The sequence below is a fragment of the Aphanomyces invadans genome, assembly GCF_000520115.1.
Source record: "Aphanomyces invadans strain NJM9701 unplaced genomic scaffold supercont1.16, whole genome shotgun sequence".
NCBI classification, from domain to species: Eukaryota; Oomycota; class Saprolegniomycetes; order Saprolegniales; family Verrucalvaceae; genus Aphanomyces; species Aphanomyces invadans.
Window position 1 is genome coordinate 899,765 of NW_008580161.1, and position 18,238 is coordinate 918,002.

The following is an 18,238-nucleotide window of genomic DNA, read 5'->3' on the forward strand; positions in this document are numbered from 1 at the left end:
CCCGCCACGACCACTTCCGACAACGTGACATCTGAAGTGACGACGTCGATCCCGCCGACGCCTGAACCTACTCCCGCCCCGACTCCTGCACCTACTCCTGCGCCCACCGAGAAGCTCTTGCCGTACACGGACACCAAGTTCGACTGGACCAACTTTGCGAGCTGGGAAGCAGACACGGGCGCCGACTGTTCGTGGGCCATGGGCGGGTTCAAAGGATCGTCCATCGAAGTGTCGACGTTTGGTCGCCCGTTCGCGCAGTCGCCTGTGATCCGTACCAAGAAGGGATGGAGCGGCGAGAAGGTACTCCACATCGAGTGGACATCGAACCCAGGATCGGACACAAACGTTTGGCTCTTGCCCGTGTCCCTCGTCAACCAGTTTGGCGATCCGCGGTGGCCCAACTGTGGCGAGTACGACATTTTTGAAATGTTCAACGGCGACGCTGCGATCGGCAACACGGGCACAAAAAACTACTTTGGCAGCAGCTTGACCGACTTTGGCCAGTCGACGACCCACATCGCGTCGACCATGTGCTTTTCGGCCGAGACAGTCCACAAGCCGATGGTCGCCCCAAATGGTGCCCAGTTTAGCATCGCGTACGGCCGGAAGACGTCGATGACGGTGATTTTCGGGTCGGACGGGAATGGCAAGTTCATCCAACAGGCGCAGGACGCCAAGCTCAAGCCTGGCCCGAACTCGACGTACGACATCTCGTTTGATGGCGCGACTGTCGCCGACAAGATATACAACAACGCGCAGTCGTACTGGGGCACGACTCCGACGGGGGCGTGTGCCGCCGGGTTCAACCCAGACTCGGGGTACCCTTTCTGGGGCGAGTTCCGCTTGATTTTGCAGGAGCAGTACCAAGGCAGCTTCGTTGTGAACAACTTTCAGGTGCTCACGAAGACCCCGTAGTGCCAGTCCAAATGAATTCAACCCACCGTGTGCAGTGTACGATATCGAAAAAGCGCCAAGACACTTCATTCTGAATGACGTTTGCTTTTGCTCGAGTTTCATGACGTGCATGCGTGCGATTGCCTCTGTGGTCGCATGAGGACGGACATGCGAAAAGTGTGGAGGAGGTCTGCATTTGGCTGCGCGCGCGAGCGCCGTTGGAGTCGCTGAAAAAACCCACATGCCGCTTCACACAATTCGAGACCAAAGGGAGGCCACTGACCCCATGATGACACGGTCAACATGTTTGGCGCGACGGTAGATGAGAAGGTTCTGAATCCATCCACGTCAGTCGTTCTGTGCGAACGCGCCAAAAATGCACTGAAGTTCGAACGTTGCGGCATCATAGCCAAACGCCATTTCATCAAATTTGTCGGTGCATTGTCAGGTTTACATTAGTTGGTCCTCCTGCCTACGGCAGGAGGACCATCATGACACATTGCGCGCTTTACCAATTGTGCGAGCAGTCCCGACGCCCCACGACGACAAGGACCATGAGAACATCGCCGACTGAACCCATCAAAAACTGCGACAATGAATCGGCGCCCGAGGCTGCTTGCAGCGGAGGTTGCCGTCGCCTTTTCGTCGGCAGGGGGCTCCAGCAAAGAGGGCACCCAGTCTGCTGCTGCCATCCAGGAGTCGATGCAATGCCTATCCTAAACGCTCCGAGCAACCGAGCTATAATGACCGAAATCCTCGAGCGCCTCGCTAAGCTCCACTAACAGCGCCACTAACGTGTCATTGCATCAGAGTACCCCTGTCAGCTCGAACATCACTGTTGAAAGCATTCGAACTACAACCATCATGAACAGCATGTACATCATGTACATACGCAGTGATGGCTGTGCGAGGAACACTTGTGTGATCGGATACCAGAGCGCACCTGGCCGTCGCTTGAGGCAGGAAGAAACGTAACAGGTAGATCGAACCCTACCCAGTTCTCGTGGTCCACATAGACCTAGGTCGAGCAGGACACTGTGCATGGAATCGTGGAGCGCTGCACTGGTATGTGCGCGCTGGGGTCGCGTCGCATGACGCGATGCGTCCATCGTTGGCGGCGGTTTCTCGACGCCTCGGAAATCCACACCACAACGTGGTGTGTTCTCTGTGTCTAACTAGCTAAGCCAATCAACGGTCGTGGTTCAAAGATTCAGCCAATCGACACGTCGTATTTGGTCAGTATACAAAAGCGAAGTTATTTGGCGATGCTATTCTTAGGCATACAAACTTCTATACGGGAATCGAGGGGTTTCAATTTCACTTCCCGTTTGTATGATCGCTGTTTTCATTTCGCGTTTTCACGGCTGCATTCGGTACGCCATCGTTCATGGACAGGGCGAGCGACCTCATGGAGCGACGTAGGCGCCGCTTCCGACGACATGGCCCGCAATGAGAACCCATTTGACATGCAGATCAAACTTCTCATGATTGGGGACAGCGGTACGAAGCTCTTGAACGACCGTGACTCGACAGGATTCACCAACGACTGACGGTAGGCGTGGGGAAGACGTGTTTGTTGTTGCGATACGCAAACGACTCGTTCTCGCCGACGTTTATCACGACGATTGGAATTGACTTTAAGGTCAAGAACATTGACTTGGACGGCAAGAAGATCAAACTCCAGGTACAAGTGCACGTGGAACCGCTTCCCGCGCAGTGGAACTGAAGGACTGTATGGGGAGGTAGATTTGGGACACGGCGGGACAAGAACGCTTTCGGACCATTACGACGTCCTACTTTCGCGGCGCGCAGGGCATCTTGCTTGTCTACGACGTGACGGACCGTGCTTCATTCAACAGCATCCGCAACTGGGTTGGTCAGATCCAACAACATGCCGACGTCCATGTGAACAAGATTTTGGTCGGGAATAAGTGCGACATGCTGGACGACAAGGTCGTAAGCACAGAAGAAGGCCAAGCGTTGGCGGACGAGTACGGCGTTAAGTTTTTCGAGACGAGTGCAAAAAACAACATCAACGTTGAGGGTGGGTTTATCGAGATTGCGAACGAAGTGAAGACGCGGTTGATGGAAGAAGGCGGCCCCCACAAAAAGAGCGACCTGGTTGTCAACTTGGGCAAAAAGGGCAACGACCCGACGAAAGCTAGCAACGGTGGCAAAGGCGGATGTTGCTAAACGAGCGCGCGTTTATATCTATTAGGCATCACCACCATCCTTCCTTCATCTTCTTCTCGTGTCATGCATTCGATATGTTTTGACATGGAAAGTCTCGACAAGATTGTCCCTGCCAACGTCACGAATTGTCCGTGAAAACGCGCACAGCGTTGTCCTTGGACGCGGTCACGACCGCCGCGCCGTCGTATGAAAAATGCGCCGCAAACACCTCGTCGTCGTGCCCACGAAGCACCTGCAGGCACTCTCCAGTCTGCGCTTGCCACACGCGGGACGTGTGGTCCGCGCCGGCGCTCACAATGCGACCGCCCTGCCGAGAAAACGCCACATGCAAGACCTGGGAACTATCCGGTTAAAACGTTTCCGGATTTCGTGAACAGTGACCTTACCTCGCCCGAGTGCCCACTGCAGTGACTTCGCCGTTGCGCAGTCAATGTGTCGTAGACGTAGATGTGGCCGTCGATGCCAGCCGTCGCCATGAGGGACCCTGTCGAGTTGAAGCACGCGCCTGTGACTTCCCCAGAGTGGTCGTTGAGGATGAAGAGGGATTTGCCAGACTGCACATCCCAGACCTACATGACGAGTTGACGAATGTGCGGAGGCAAGGCGATGTACTTTGGCCGTGCCGTCGGTCGAGGTGGTGAGAAGGAGGTTGCTCTGGTGGTTGAACGATACGGTGCTGACGTCCGCCGCATGTGCATGCAGCGAACGAAAGCACTCGCCGTACCGAGCGTCCCACAATCGCACAGTCGAGTCACATGAGCCTGACCAAGCAACACATTCGGTGGCCATGTGGATTTCGTGTCGCAACCGTTCGATCGAAGCACATGAATGTACCTGTGGCCATAAATGAAGATGACTTCGATTGGTCAAAGGCAAAGCACGACACTTCGGCGGCATGGCCAGTCAGGTCAAACTCGGCTTTGCCCGTCGCGACGTCCCACACTGTTGCTGTGCAATCCATCGAGCAACTTCCGACTTTCGTCCCTGGCGAATTAAACCCCACCGCCACCACTTCGCCTTCGTGTCCTGTAACATATGCATGGATTCACGGGTCGTTCGTTGGTCTAATACCTGCCAACACTTGCTTGCATGTGCCAGTGGTGGTATCCCAGACTCGACATGTCTTGTCAAATGACCCAGTCACGGCGTGCGAGCTGTACGGAGTGTTGAGCGCGACGCAGTATACGACGCCTTCGTGACCCCGGAGCACGACCTTGTCGTCTTGGCCGCCTTTCCACCGCAACAGCTTGGCTGTTTTGTCGTAGCTGGAGGTGGCGACAAGGTTGGCCTGCTTGGAGATCGAGATGTTTGTCAAGGGCTGCATGTGAGCCTTGATGGTTTTCACGAGGGTATACTCCGTGTCGTGGGCGATGCATTGCTTGTCGATGAGACCATGGAGGATGTCGTAAAGCCGATGGGTGTGCGCTTTCGTCAGAAGCGCCTCCTTTTCAATGAGTTGATTCACCAGCAGCCGGAGGTTCGTCTCAGGGCCAAGGCTCACGAGGTCAATGCTCTTGTGGTGGCGCGACCCGTTGGACTGCCGCGACGACAAACGCAGCCCCGGCGGATAGTGCCGGACATAGATTTGCTCCAGGCGCATGGGGTCCGACCGTTCGCACGATAAGAAATCGGTTACAAACCGTTACAGTGGAGTCCTTTGACCTCATCACGTAATTGTGGTCGCTTTTGGCTGAGTAGTCGGATTTCCTGTATATTTTCGCCCCGGTCAACTTACAACGCACAATTCTATATAAATATCAGATCCATTTACTGGAATAGTACACAAAATTTTATCTAATGTGGAAATATTTTCACCGAAAACTTGGAAAATATCCAACAAGATGTTTATCCGGACGGGGTCGGATACCGTGACGGTTTCGCGATGCCGCCATCGTCGCTATTTCTGGCGTGGGTTCGTTTCGGCGCACTCTCAACTTTGACCCTTGGTGTGGCGTCGCGCCGAGGTTACCAAGATGCCGTCCGACACACCGCTGCACAAAGCCGCGCACAACGGCGATAAGGGTGCGGTGTTGCAGATTCTGGAAGACCCGAGTATGGATGTGAACGCACCTGGCGCAGCCGACCGCCGTCCGTTGCATCGAGCGGCTGGGGGAAACCACGCCGAACTGTGCTCAATTCTCATTGAGAGGGGGGCTGAAGTGAACTGCGTAGGCTTCCCATACTTTCTCCTTGGCGCCGCCTCGTTCTCATTTTGTACGTGTAGCCGGACAAGAGTGGCCGAACACCGTTGCACTGGGCATGTATAAGTGGTCATAAGGAAGCAGCGATCGTGCTGCTGGACAAAGGCGCAGAAGTCAACGCTGTGACAACGAGCGGCATGACAAGCCTCATGGGTGCGGCGGAAGCAGGCAAGTCGGACGTGGTCCGGCTCTTGATGGAACGGAAGGCAGACTCGACTCTAAAGGACAAAGACGGCAAGCTCGCGTTCGACTTGGCGATGGCCGGTAAGCACAACGCGGTGGTGAAGGCTATGAAAGAGCTGGGAGACCCTGCAGCCCAGAGTGCATCGTGTGCGATTCAATGAGGTCTCCATCAAACCAGTACTAATCCAATCAATCTTTATTCTACCTGCACTCTCATTACAACGCATCGCGACGGTGGACGAGTTTGCCCTTGATACTGAGCTTGGACGAGTTTCGCGTCCGCCGGGTACCGCCCTTTTGTTGTTGCTTGGTCAGAGTCTTCTTGACCTGTTTGCGAACGTGTTCGTTCGGGATGTGGCCTGTCGAGTGGCAGCCATCGACCTCGTCCTCGCCCACTTCATTCTCGTCATCGCTTTCATCGCTTTCGTCCCCACCGCTTCCACCTGGGGCGGCGGGCTCGTCATGTCTGTTTTTCAACGCATCAATACGTTCATGCAGTTCCTTGGCCAGCGTGGGGTCGATCTCTTCTTCGTCACCTTCGTCGTCGTCGAGTTCACCGTTGTCATCGCCCGATTCATCGTCTCCGCCTTCTTCCATGCCTTCCATGATGACTTGATCCAACTCTTGCGCCATCGCTTCCGTGTACCCGCTGGCTTGAACTTCTGTGTCCAAGCTCACGGTCACGTCGCGGACGATGTCGCTCAGTTGAGGCACTTCGTCCGGCACATACGCGCCGTTCTGCAGCCGGGAGAAAAACTTGACAAGACCATGGACGTCCCGGTTGAACAACCTACCGGCGCCACGAGTCAGCCATGCCCATGAGCACGTGAACTAGCGCACTCTTCCGCGTTGAGGTGCTTGGTTGAGATCATTTGAGGAAAATCGATGATCGTGATCTTCCCGTCCTGATCAATCATGATGTTGAACTCGTTCAAGTCGCAGTGGACGAGCCCGCACTCTGCCAGCCGAACGAGAACATTCATGCACGTGTCGTACGCGTCCTAGTCACAAATGGAGAGTTGTTCGCATTGCCAATCGCTAAAGGCGCATATATACGACGCCTCATCTACCTTGGCGTTTTCCATCTGCCGAAACGAGTTCAAGGGGAAGCCATTCACCAAACTCATCACGATCGCGTGGCGGTTTTGGTCGATGGGTGTTGGGGTCGGAAAGTCGCGCTCGTACAGGGCCTGCATCCACCAGCACGTCACGCGGCGTCCCCCACCAACAACATGGACATTCGTACGCTCATGAAGGCAAACTCCTTGACCGCCGACAGCTTGGACAGGTAAAACCAGTTGACGTGCTTGCGATGCTTGAGGTAATCGCGTTTCTAGTACAACGCCCATGAACAACGTCAATCTGGACGATACTTTTGCACACGCACGTTCTTGACAGCACGGAACGAGGTGCGACCGAGGCGATGAAACTTGATCGCGACCTCCGTGCCGTCCGGCTGCACAGCCATGTAAATATCCGACTCTTTTCCAACGCCGATCTGGCGACCGAGGCCCGCGATATGTCCGTGCTTCATAAACACCTTGAGCGCGAGGAAATCGTATCCCATATACGTCAGCTTGAACCCGTCGTACGTTGTTCCGTCGTGCGCGATGAGCTTGTTGCGCAGCAGGTGACTCAAAATCTTGGCCACACCGCCATGGCGAAGCTTTGCAATCGAAGAGATCAATTCGACCGGGACAATCTCGTGGTTCTTCATGCCCAATTCCACCGCCGTCAGTACCTTGAAGTGCTCCTTCGTCAGATACCGCATCCCGGACACGTCGAGCTTCATCGTGGTCGCGGTTTGCTTGAACTTTGTCGGGCATAGAGTTATCTCAGCCAATCATTCTCGATCTCTGATTGGACAGATTTTACCATCAAAGCCATTTGATTGGTTTATTTATCCACTCTTTTGAGCGAATCATTTGGATTATTGAGCATTTGCACGAGATTAGGCCATTTGATTGGTCATAAAAGCAACCAATGGTATCGCATCTGTGCAATTCAATAAAAAAATCGTCCATGCAATGACGCAGCGCGATCCGACACCTGCAGCGTTCTCGATGCGTCTGGGCGCCAAGAAAAGGAAGCACTGCGATTCCAACCATGCCAACACCACAAGCAAAGCAACTCCTTGTGCGGCCTTCCTCTCCCAGACGCAGTTGGATGGCATGTCCGATTACGACTACGCTGACATGACGATGGATGTGCAACCGTCCTCCTCTCATATCTTGTCGTTGGAAGACGCTGCAGCCAAGGTCAAACGACTCAAGGCCGAGGGAAACACTCTCGCCGAAGCAGGTAGTCGCCAGAATGGTGTCTTTTTGTGACGACGTTGATATGCAGGACTGTTTCGAGCGGCCGTCGCACGGTTCCAGCACGGTCTCGACATCGACCCTGACAATGGCGTATTGTATGAACTCCAAGCCCAAGCATACCTTGCATCTAACGACTATTTCCGCGGCATTGAGGTGCGGATGTGTACCCGACATGTGGCCCATCAAGCGCTTGGTAGGCTGCGACACGGGCCACGGAACTATGTCCGGAGTGGAGTGACGGGTTCGCCACGTTGGCCCATTGTCAGTTCAATTTCGGCGAGCTGGACCTGGCCCATGCTGCCATGTTAAAAGTACGCGTGCTCCCTCTATGTTTCGCCCACGTGACACACTACAAAGGCGTGGACGCTCGAACAAGATGCCTGTCAAAAGCAGCAATGGCAGGCCGAGCTCGACGACATGGCATCGCTGCTTGCAGTCCAAACCGACAATATCGCAACAATCGCGCCCCCGTCCACCGTCGCACTGACGCCAGACGAGCATCAGGTCCGAACGTGCAAGGCGAATTTGTGTCGGCGGAGTGTGCACTGGCCTTCGTGACACCGTTGACATTGTACAGGACCGTCTATTATAGTATTGTGTGTTCTATTGCTACATGAAAGCTCCGTTCGAATGCACCGGAGGGGGCATCTGCACGTTCTCCGTCGACTAGATGTTGGCATCTTGGGACGAACACAGGGCACTGGTGTCGGTCCCATCTTCGTGGGCCGCATGGAAGGGCGAAGTCTGGTCGGTCTGTTTGTCCAGCCACGTGTAGGGCTGTGGGCTTGAGGTACGAGCAGAAGAGTAGGCAATATGCAGCACGTGGTTGTCGCCGCCTTGGTCGATACCTTCGTTGAGCTGTCGCCAATCTACTTTATCGCCATTGGACGCCGCCGGTTCCTTGCTGGCGGCGGATGCAGGGTCATCGTCGTCGTCTTGGCTTCCCACCGCATCACACACATGACCCTTCTTTGGCACGCGGCACTTGCGGCATAAATATCGCTTTTTGCTCGCTTCTTGCTTTTTGGTCGCTGTTGCGACGGACCGCCGGCTCTGGCTCGGTTGCACGACCGCCGCCGCTTTCTCTAGTGCCGACTGCCGGGCCGAGAGGTCGTCGCTCGAGTCGTCACTTCCAGCGCCATCGTCGTCCATGCTCCCATCATCCTCGTTCTCTTCAACGTCCGTGATCTCGAGGTCGTCGATCTGCTGAGCCATCAGTCGACACAACGCATAGGCGGCTTCTTCGATGAACCCCGCATCCGATTTTGAGCTCTTCTTGACGCGCTTCATGGGCGGTTTTCCGCTGGTCTTTCTGCCGAGGATGCTCATGGAAGGAGATGATGACTGATGTGAATGCTGCCGCTTGAGGTGCGGCTTTGACGATGGGCTCAAGTTAGCGTACTCTTCTGTGGGCAAGAGGACGTCGGGCGACACGGGGTATGGCTGGGACCCGTCCTGGTGCTGCCCTAACTCGGCCAGAGTGCGGCTGCGGGATAAAGACGACAGCAATTGATGGGGCGGAGGCAGTGGCGAAGACGATGTTGATGGGTGTTGGCCCGTGGCTCGCCCTTCCACGTCATCATGGGTGCCATGACCCTGCACGGATTGCGTCGGCGACGTTGCGCCATTGTTCATGCCCTGCCCGAACGACTGCATGTACGTGATGTCCGACGACGATCGCGGCTCCCCCGAGATCTTTTGCAGCTTGAGCAAGTACTTTTGTGCGTGAGTCCGGACTTGTGTGACGGTGCGACTCCGCACAACCATCTGCACGCGCTTCCACTTGTGCCCGTGCAGCCGAAATCCACTGAGGAATCGTTCGTGCTCTTCGGACGTCCACCGGCCACCTCGCAGCGCCGCGCCGTTTGTAGCCGATACCGTCGTGTCTTCGCCGTCGTCGCCGCTCTCGTCATCATCATCGTCGACCACTTGACTTGCATTGACCATGGAGGGAGCCGGGGCGAGCGGCAACTTTCTCGAGTTTCCAGGACCAACGACAGATGGAGTTGAAGGTGCGATCGGGGTTTGATGGAATGACGCGGTCGACGGCGTAATGTCCACGTGCTTCTTCTTGATCTTGAGCTTGAGCGATGATCGCCTCCCGCCAAGATCGTCGCCCAAAGGCGCGATAGGGGTTGGTCGCGGATTGCCCAGCGTTTGCCCTTTCTTATCCATTGTCGAGGGACATCCGCCCATGGGGTACGCTTGCAACGGAGGCAGCGAAGGCACTCCCACGGGTGATGTCCCAACATCGTGCTCGGTGCTTCGATTCAAAATCGTCGCAAATCCGAACGCATTTTTGCTGCGCCATGGGTGTTCCTATTCAACGACACAGTTGTGAGCAATCTGTCGTGGTTGTGCGAGTTGGTTGCGAGGATTGTACCTCGTGGTGTTGAGCAACATATTGATGATAATACCCATTACTAGACGTTGGCTCGTGCGACGCGTCTCGAACACTGTATGACGATCCCGAACGGGTGTCCTGCACGTCATGATGAACGTGTTGCTGTTCCCACGAGGTCGTTGTTGCGACTTCCATGTGGTCCATGTACAAATTTACGCCGGATGCTTCCAATCAGGGACGGCTTGACGCAGACTCGTTAGGTATGGGTCAAGCTAGAAGGACCTATAGACAAGACACCATCATCACCACGACCGCTTTGTCATCGCCGCCGCCGGGTCGACGACGCACCTTGAATCTCGCGCGTGCTGCGTTGCCGCCTTGCGATGGCGTGAAAGCTTTGCAAACTGCTGTCTCTTTTATTATTAGAATGATGTAGACTTCTTACTGGCTTTTAAAAATACCGCGTGTCGAATGGCTCTCGTACGTCCATTGCTCATCCATCCCTGGCATTCTATTTTCCCGTTCAAAATCGAACGTACCGGACGAACACCGGATCCATTCGTACGTACGACGCAATTAATTGCCCGTCGTCGTCCCATGCTACGTGTTGGAAATTCGATCTTTTTTTGATCGGCCACTGTCAGTTCAAAAACGCGATCCAAATCGCCAGGTGGCATTGACACCATACAAATACCAAGTATAGCGCCGACTCACAATAGTACCTCCTCACCACTCAAGCCAAATGAACCAATCACAGGCGCGGAAAGATCCACCTATGGCCTCTGGATCGGTTTTCCAGCGATTTGATTGGCTTGTGCAAACGTTCGGACGTTTGATTGGTCCATTCGTCGACCGTGACTCACCCTGTAATGGGCAACTGACTTGATTATTGTATGCCCCCCCTCAGGACGTCCACCGCAAGATACTTTCCTACAGTACCTCACCGAGGGTGGCTCGACGCCGTGGCGACCCATACGCCAAGATGGAGACGCCGACGGCCCGCGCTACCCTAGGCGTCGGGGGCATTCGTGAGGGGGCGGATGAGTCGCAGCGATGAAGTTGGTCAAGTGGGTGTGCAACGACGACGAACGTTGCGAACGACCGAGGGAGCGGGGAAGTGGGACGTCGATGGCACATCGACCTGGTTTGGTGTGTTGCGTTGCGCTGTCGCCTTCGAACTTTGAGTTTTGCAAGGGGAGCCACGAGATTGGCCCGTCCCCCATCGAGTGGCGAAGTTGAAGCTTCAACTTCGACGGCCGACGCCTCGTGGCCAACCGCTCGGTCTGGCGAGTGGCCGGACCACGTTCTTGACAACAGGTTCGAGAAGGAAGCACCGAAATGACGTGTCGTCGACGGTGCTTGGAGCAGAGATTGCAGAGCTAAGAGATAGACAAAGACACGATTAGAAAAAGAGAGCCCGCGAATGCCATCGGCGGCATCGCACTTTAAAACAATCAAAAAACGAGTCGAGTCGTTGAAGGGAATATTTCGTCACCATGTGGCAACAAATTCGAGAATTTTGAGAAAAAAAGACAGGTCGATGGGATGCGGTTACGGCAGTTTCATTCGAAACGCCGTGAACGCGTCGACGACGTGCCATGCAGGCGGCGGACGAGCCCTTTGCGTACGACGACCTGGCGACGTCGTCGGACGAAGCCGTGCAAAAAGCGCTTCATGCAGTCCTTTTGAAGAGGAAACAGTACCAGGCGAAGGCCGCCAAGCAGCATCAAAAGGAACTCGACATCCAAGCGCGAAGCGTCGAGCGCGCCGTGTCCATGGCCAACATCGGCGCGCTCAACGAGGCCACTGGAAAAAATGCTCCAGATCTGCGGTCAGAGACGTCGGCACCCATCGCGACAACGCCGACCCTGAAATCGTTTCAAGATTTCTATCCGCATCCGACCCCCATTCGTACCAACATGGCCCATCAAGCCATCGATAGCGCTCCCAATGCTGCCGCTACGACTTCTTCCACTTCCCCCGCCGTTGTCAAGCCACCACCAAATACCCCAGTGCCGGCGCTAGCCACAAATACCCTACTTCCACCAACTCCCAACGTCGGCGCAGCAACGTTTGTCGGGCTCGTGGTCGTGACAACCGCATTCAAACACACGCCTCCCCTTCCTGACGGCATTCGCGCCGCCGCGACGACCCTTCACACAGTGCTCTGTGATCCTGCCCTCGGCGGCTTCCTCAACCAAGCGTGCAAATTGCTCGTGAATCCGTCGTTGATTGAATTCCAATCTGAGCTCGCAACGTTCGAGACAGCCGTGGACGTGCAGTCCACCTTCTTCTTGATCATTGTCGTACGATTCCTCTACAGTGATGGCGCTGCTCATACGCCATCGCTGGGACATAGACACATGGAGTGCGCGTGGTGAAAGAGCCGCATGTGGGCAGCTACCTCCTCTTTTCCGAGTCTCGCGTGTCGTCGGTGGACGAGCTCGTCGTGACGTCGCTCCACGAGCATCAGCTTGCAAGCGCCATCGATCGTAATCGCACTCATTCTCTCGTCATATCCTGATCGGATCACCAGGCATTCCATCGCAGCGAAAATTACTCGCTTTCGACGTCTGCCACGTGCAAAACGTCCTTGCCGTGACCAAGGACGACGCGCCCCCCGCCGCGATCAAAGGTCGCATCCACGAAGACTTTGCCCGCAAACTGTTGACGCGACTGCGCGACCTTCAAACCCAACGCGACGTGGCCGACGCGAAAGCCAACCACCTTCCCATCAAGTCCCTTCCCGCCATGCACCTGCCCGTGTTTGTTCTCGAGGCATGCCACGCGCGGAGTCAGGTTCGGCTTCCATGTTGCTTCCTCCCGCGGCCAAATTCCAATGGGATGATCCATATTCCCTTGCATGAGAATTTGCAATGTCACATCGCAGTCGCCCTGACCGAGAATGATCGTAGGTCGCAGTCCAAGTCGATGCTGAGCGCCAGAATGCGTTCTTTCTGCGCAGATTCATCGACGCTTTCCGCGGCGCGGCCGCGTCGCCTGGCCGTCGCGACCAGTTTAAGAACTGGATCGAAGACGATGCCAAGTTTCCCTACTTGCACGCGCGGGATGTCGTGCAGTATGTGACCGCCGCCGTCGAGTTTGACGCTTACGTGGCGTCGGCGCGAGCCAAGAAAGCCATCGAGGCCAAGGACCTCCTCACCGTCCAATTCGACGAGGCTGCATCCGTGAGGGAAATAAATCAAACCCCCCAACTCCATTGCGACGCCCCGGACCTCGACTTCTGTCTGGGCAAAGTTCCACGTACGACACATCTCCACCAAATCCGGTCTATCCACTCTCCTGGAGCAATGTAGGCCCACCCCAGCACTCGCCAACTCCGCCAACACTCGCCACGGCCTCCATGACGTCGCTGCAAGTGGAATGGACCATGCCGCTCGATGAAAGGACGCCTGTGTTAGGCTTTCAACTCGAGCGCAGAGGGGCGGGCCCTGCCTGCGTGGTATACAGCCCAATTCTCGTGGAAGCTACGACTTAGTCGGCGCGTGTGTCTTGTTCAGGCGTGGAACCTGGTCGCCACGAGGCTCATCCACACCTATGAGGAAGTCGTGCGCAATCGCGCCACTCCCGCGACTACAATGACAGCCGTCGGCCTCCCTGCCGACACGGCATTTTGCTTTCGAGTTCGCGCGCGAAATGCTGGGGGGTGGGGACCGTTTAGCTCTCCCAGTCTACCGGTGCGAACGTTGGCCGGTTCGTTGCTGCATGCCATACCCAAGTCATTCACAACAAGAATAGTGTCAAGGTCGATCGGGTATTCCGCGGACGTGCTAACCAAGCGATGCCCACAAGATATCGTCGAGTGGATGATAAGGTATCGCACGTTTGGTCAAGTGCAGCAGGTGGGGAGCGAGGCTCTGGCCCAGTGGGCCACCGCCGCCTTCAAAGGCCGAGGTTCGTTACCATTCGGTCCTCCTTTCACCCTCACAGATGTCATGTAGCTGCATCCGAGCCAAAGGAGGCAATCGGCGGCATCGTCGATGTCGCCCTGAACGCAATGAAGACGTTCACAGAGGACGTGAAGATTCAAGCAGCGGCGGCACACCTGCTCGGCGCGGCAGCTCACCTTGGTCGGTGCCCCCACCGGGTGGCATTCAGTTGATGCTTGTGAGCAGACATCAAGGGGTGGACGCCCGCGCAAAAAGCCGGCGCGAAGATCGTCCTCGACAACGTACTGTCCAAGTTTGCGACATTTCCATCTGCCCATGCAACAGGGCAGTGGGCGCTCCGCGCCATCACGTCACCGCCGCAGCGCCGCAAACTTGGACTGAACGAAGCCGCGATGAAGATCCAAGGCATGTACCGGCGGCGGCAGGCGCGGCAACTCATGGCGACCCTGGCTCGTGCCCTCTTTCCCCAACTTGTCGATCCAGCCACAGGACTTGCGTACTACTACGACACGAGAACTGGCGCGGCGACGTGGACGCCGCCGACGCGCTTCCTTCTTTCATGACAGCTAGCTATCATGCAGTTCTATTCACAACATCCCCCGACTTTCATTCGTTCCATGGTCGTCGAAAGAGCCTTCCGCTGGCAATTTTGACTCCCCAGAGCACACCGCTGGCCATGACAGCACACACGCGTGTTTAAATTAGTTGTCGACATGTAGTGTGGTGGTCCGCCCAGACGAAAGCTAGCGCCGCCTCGCCTTCGCGCGCTGTTGGCTTCGCTTGATGTGCTCGGCCTTTTTACGGGCGCGAATGCGCTCCTCGCGCTTGGCGGCATTCGCCTTTTGCTCGGATGTTTTTTGCTTGACCACGACCTTCTTCTGAAACTTCTTGTCTTTCTTGGGCATCCCCGCGTCGTCGCCGTCCGAGAGATCGCCGAGGGCCGCTTCGTACTCTTCCTTGGTGAGCTTCCCGCGCTTAAACTTCTTAAACAGATGCTCCTCCTTCTCAAGTTCTTCCCACTCTTCTACAATCTGCTGGTGCATCCCCTTTTTCTTTTCCCGGCGGCGGGGGCCGTCCTCGACGGCGGCCAGCTTGCGCTTTTTGTCCGCCTGCTTTTTCTCAAACCGGTCGAGCTTCTCCGCCTTGTGCTCGGCGGCGATCTCGAGCAGCTTTTTCTGTCGTTGCTTTTCGCGGGCCTTGTCCTTGTACGGAATGTCGACGACCTTGACGCCGGACGGTGTGAATGCGACGTTGTCGAGGCACCGCAGCTCGTTGATTTTCGGCAATTGGAAGAGCGCAAACCCTGTTGCGACTTTGGCCAAGTTCAAGTCTTTGAAGCGAAAGATAAACTGGCACTGGTGCTCTTTGTACGACCGGACAAACGAAATAAACGCTTTCGTGCCCTTTTCGACCACGTCGCGGTCGGTCAGCTGCAGCGCCTTGACTTGCTCCAGGACGGCCACTGCATCCTCCGCGGACGCAGTCACGTTCATTTCCTCGAGAGGCACCTTGCGGATGCTCAAAAAATTCACATACGCGTCCTCGTTCGGCGAGAGAAACGTGAGTGCCGATCCGGACCGCCCCGCCCGCGCTGTCCGGCCCACGCGATGAACAAAAAAGTTGGGGTCCTGCGGCGGATCAAACTGGATGATCCAGTCCACGTCGGGCAAGTCGATCCCGCGCGCGACAACGTCCGTGCACACGAGGAGGCCGGACGTCGCCTGGACAAACTCGTCGTAGTGGGCAATGCGTTTCTTCGGCTGCATCTTGCCATGGAGCGTCACCACACTCACGTCAGGAACTTCTGCCTTTGTGAGATGCGCCAGGACCGCTCCGAAAAAGTCCACCGATGCACACGTTGAGAAAAACACAATGTGCTTCTCGGTCGGTTTGGATTGGACGAATCGGAGCAACGTCGCCAGCTTGGCGTCGTACTCGACGGCCGTGTAAAAGTTGGTGAGCGTCGACGGCGTCTTGGTGTTGGATGCGAGCTGCACGGACACTGTCGCGGGGTTGCGAAGGCCCGCACGAGCCAGCGCTTTGACTTCCTGCGTCTGCGTCGCTGAAAACAGTCCCGTGCGCCGCTGCTTGGGCAGTTTTGACAAGATGTTGTTGATGCTGACGTCGAAACCCATGTCCAGCAACGTGTCTGCTTCGTCCAAAATGAGCACTTCAAACTCCTTCGTGTCGAGAATCGCCAGCTCCGCCACTCGATTCAACATGTCCTCGATACGACCTGGTGTGCCGACGATGACGCTCACATGACCTTTCGCCGCGCGAATCGCAGCCATGTCTTCTTCGACGGACGTCCCGCCCACAAACAAGAGCACGTGGACGTCGGGCAGCACGCGGCTGAAAAAGTACACCGCTTGGTCGTAGATCTGACGCGCCAACTCACGCGTGGGCGACAGCACCATCGCCATGAGTTGACTGTATTTCTTCGTGGACAAGACGTTGGCAACGTCGTCGTCCTGGGTTGCAAGGAGCCGGCGACGCAACATCTCAACGGTTGGCAACACAAATGCAAGCGTCTTCCCACTGCCCGTGGAGGCATCCACAGCCACATCTTTGTTGGTGAGGAAGAGAGGAATCGTCGCAGACTGGACTGGCGTCATCTCCGTGAAACCAAGCTCATGGATGCCGGTCAGGACTTCCGCGCACAGCGGCGGGGTGCACTCGGAGAACTTCATCGCAAGATGCGGCACCAACCAAAGCTGCAATTTGCACTAGCCAATCAGCGTAAACCACCTGAATTATTCAATTCAACGAGTTTATCCGAATACTATATCCGGATGTTCTTCTTTCCTCCAAAAGCATACGACCGACGGCGGCTCGACAATGACCGAGCGGCAACAAGAGAACTCGCAGTTGACGGACTTGCAGAAGTACCGGTCCCAGACGATGAAGGACTACGGCCTCATGATCGAGTACAAGCACATGAAGCACCACGTGCCAAGCGGCATTTACGTCCTGCCAAACTTTGACGAACCCCGATTGTGGCATGGCGTCATTTTCATTCACCAAGGTTTGTACCGCAACGGCATCTTCAAGTTCTCCATCAGGATTCCCGAAATGTGAGTACTCCATTGCCACGACTATTCCAAGTCCTTGCATGCCTCACGAGCGAAATGACCAGGTATAACGCCATCGGGACGTACCCCAAAGTTACGTTCTTCTCCAAAGTATTCCATCCTTATGTGTATCCCGAGGTACGCCGTCCACTTTGTATGAACTGGCCATAGTCACTCATGAGGACGCCTCGTGACTGCAGTCGAACGACCTGGACTTGCTACCGAAGTTTCCAACTTGGGACCCCGACCTCCATTACATCGTGTCGGTCCTTGTGTACATGAAGAGCATCTTCTACTCGAAGGAGTTTTCGCCGGACATCCGACGGGTCGCTAACGCCAAGGCCCTTGATCTGTAAGCCCATTCACTTCATAATGACCCCAGTACCCTGCATGACGACACAATGCCTTGGACTTCTCAGGTTTCGCCGACACCCCGAAGCTTACGTGGAACAAGTGGATGCATGTGTCCAAGCGTCGCTAACGAATTTGTACCAGAACGAACCTGGATCGAGTCTGCGCTTTACCAAACCCATTCCTGCCCACGAAACGTTGCGTCAGGAGTTCCTGCAACAGCTGGGCACACCCGCGTCGCCGCAGGTACCTACAAAAACGTGGATGCGGTCCCATGACGTGATGGTAGGATCCGTCGTCGACACCGGACCAGCCGCGGCCGGACGACGCGACCAACATGAACGACGTTGCGTTGGACGGCTTGTCGAATCAAGCAGATCAAACAGGGACAGTTCCGTCGCAAGACAGACAAGTCATGGATGATCCGATGGAGTAGTCCAAGCAGAATTGCACGCCAGACGTAGGACGCATATACACACAGATCGTGGCATTGTACATTCACCCAACGCGTTCTCCCTGCACACAGAGCCTTCACACGGGCCTTGCTTGACAGCGCCACGGCGACACCCACACGGACCTCGTACACCGTCGCTGGAGTTGTGTCGGCGCATTCGAGAATGAAGAACGACTTGGTCAAAATAGGTCGAGAGACAAATGTGACCAAGTCGGAACGTGAACATATTTTCGAAATCTTGTTGCTTTTCTGGAATGGCGTTTGATTGGTCGTTTTTTAAATTCCGACTTGGAAAACAAAGACATGAAAAATTTGGAT

The 18,238-nt window shown here is 55.7% G+C and overlaps 10 protein-coding genes across 11 annotated transcripts in view; 6 read left to right on the forward strand and 4 right to left on the reverse strand.

Annotated features, from left to right (window-relative positions):
- Positions 1-915, forward strand: part of H310_08214 (hypothetical protein) — a gene marked incomplete at both ends in the record, with an annotated part of 1,502 nt that extends 587 nt beyond the window's left edge. Inside the window, one exon of the mRNA XM_008873888.1 lies at positions 38-915. Within this exon, the coding sequence (XP_008872110.1) occupies positions 38-915 (878 nt within the window). The remainder of the gene's footprint in view (positions 1-37) is intronic.
- A 1,335-nt stretch (positions 916-2,250) lies between these two features.
- Positions 2,251-3,195, forward strand: H310_08215 (hypothetical protein). The gene is made up of 4 exons (XM_008873889.1): positions 2,251-2,267; positions 2,317-2,394; positions 2,451-2,578; positions 2,641-3,195. The coding sequence occupies exons 2-4, from the start codon at positions 2,334-2,336 to the stop codon at positions 3,085-3,087; spliced, it is 636 nt and encodes a 211-aa protein (XP_008872111.1). The 5' UTR covers positions 2,251-2,267; positions 2,317-2,333; the 3' UTR covers positions 3,088-3,195.
- Positions 2,907-4,687, reverse strand: H310_08216 (hypothetical protein; the record flags this gene model as incomplete). The annotated part of the gene is made up of 5 exons (XM_008873890.1): positions 2,907-3,394; positions 3,474-3,656; positions 3,700-3,848; positions 3,922-4,113; positions 4,159-4,687. 5 exons carry the CDS (start codon positions 4,685-4,687, stop codon positions 3,206-3,208), a joined length of 1,242 nt encoding a protein of 413 aa, XP_008872112.1. The 3' UTR covers positions 2,907-3,205.
- Positions 4,688-4,992: 305 nt separating this feature from the next.
- H310_08217 (hypothetical protein) lies at positions 4,993-5,677 on the forward strand. The gene is made up of 2 exons (XM_008873891.1): positions 4,993-5,255; positions 5,312-5,677. Exons 1-2 carry the CDS (start codon positions 5,061-5,063, stop codon positions 5,630-5,632), a joined length of 516 nt encoding a protein of 171 aa, XP_008872113.1. The 5' UTR covers positions 4,993-5,060; the 3' UTR covers positions 5,633-5,677.
- H310_08218 (Atypical/RIO/RIO2 protein kinase) lies at positions 5,630-7,284 on the reverse strand. Its single transcript, XM_008873892.1, has 5 exons — positions 6,859-7,284; positions 6,718-6,804; positions 6,542-6,661; positions 6,312-6,472; positions 5,630-6,261 (listed from the first exon to the last, which is right to left on the reverse strand). The coding sequence occupies exons 1-5, from the start codon at positions 7,261-7,263 to the stop codon at positions 5,688-5,690; spliced, it is 1,347 nt and encodes a 448-aa protein (XP_008872114.1). The 5' UTR covers positions 7,264-7,284; the 3' UTR covers positions 5,630-5,687.
- A 210-nt stretch (positions 7,285-7,494) lies between these two features.
- On the forward strand, positions 7,495-8,444 carry H310_08219. Of its 2 annotated transcripts, XM_008873894.1 has the most exons (4): positions 7,495-7,772; positions 7,818-7,942; positions 7,987-8,100; positions 8,147-8,444. In XM_008873894.1, exons 1-4 carry the CDS (start codon positions 7,499-7,501, stop codon positions 8,345-8,347), a joined length of 714 nt encoding a protein of 237 aa, XP_008872116.1. In that variant the 5' UTR covers positions 7,495-7,498; the 3' UTR covers positions 8,348-8,444. The 2 variants fall into 2 exon arrangements, with proteins under 2 accessions (XP_008872116.1, XP_008872115.1); XM_008873893.1 differs by having other exon boundaries at positions 7,987-8,444.
- H310_08220 (hypothetical protein) lies at positions 8,350-10,543 on the reverse strand. Its single transcript, XM_008873895.1, has 3 exons — positions 10,482-10,543; positions 10,173-10,415; positions 8,350-10,108 (listed from the first exon to the last, which is right to left on the reverse strand). The coding sequence occupies exons 2-3, from the start codon at positions 10,335-10,337 to the stop codon at positions 8,456-8,458; spliced, it is 1,818 nt and encodes a 605-aa protein (XP_008872117.1). The 5' UTR covers positions 10,338-10,415; positions 10,482-10,543; the 3' UTR covers positions 8,350-8,455.
- Positions 10,544-11,700: 1,157 nt separating this feature from the next.
- On the forward strand, positions 11,701-16,793 carry H310_08221 (hypothetical protein). The gene is made up of 9 exons (XM_008873896.1): positions 11,701-12,439; positions 12,493-12,625; positions 12,670-12,932; positions 13,049-13,397; positions 13,451-13,596; positions 13,655-13,847; positions 13,893-14,048; positions 14,096-14,224; positions 14,270-16,793. The coding sequence occupies exons 1-9, from the start codon at positions 11,732-11,734 to the stop codon at positions 14,605-14,607; spliced, it is 2,415 nt and encodes an 804-aa protein (XP_008872118.1). The 5' UTR covers positions 11,701-11,731; the 3' UTR covers positions 14,608-16,793.
- On the reverse strand, positions 14,202-16,793 carry H310_08222 (hypothetical protein). Its single transcript, XM_008873897.1, has one exon. It carries the CDS (start codon positions 16,732-16,734, stop codon positions 14,788-14,790), a length of 1,947 nt encoding a protein of 648 aa, XP_008872119.1. The 5' UTR covers positions 16,735-16,793; the 3' UTR covers positions 14,202-14,787.
- Positions 16,794-16,841: 48 nt separating this feature from the next.
- H310_08223 (hypothetical protein) lies at positions 16,842-17,983 on the forward strand. The gene is made up of 5 exons (XM_008873898.1): positions 16,842-17,118; positions 17,181-17,253; positions 17,316-17,467; positions 17,535-17,712; positions 17,756-17,983. Exons 1-5 carry the CDS (start codon positions 16,883-16,885, stop codon positions 17,900-17,902), a joined length of 786 nt encoding a protein of 261 aa, XP_008872120.1. The 5' UTR covers positions 16,842-16,882; the 3' UTR covers positions 17,903-17,983.
- Positions 17,984-18,238: the final 255 nt, after the last annotated feature.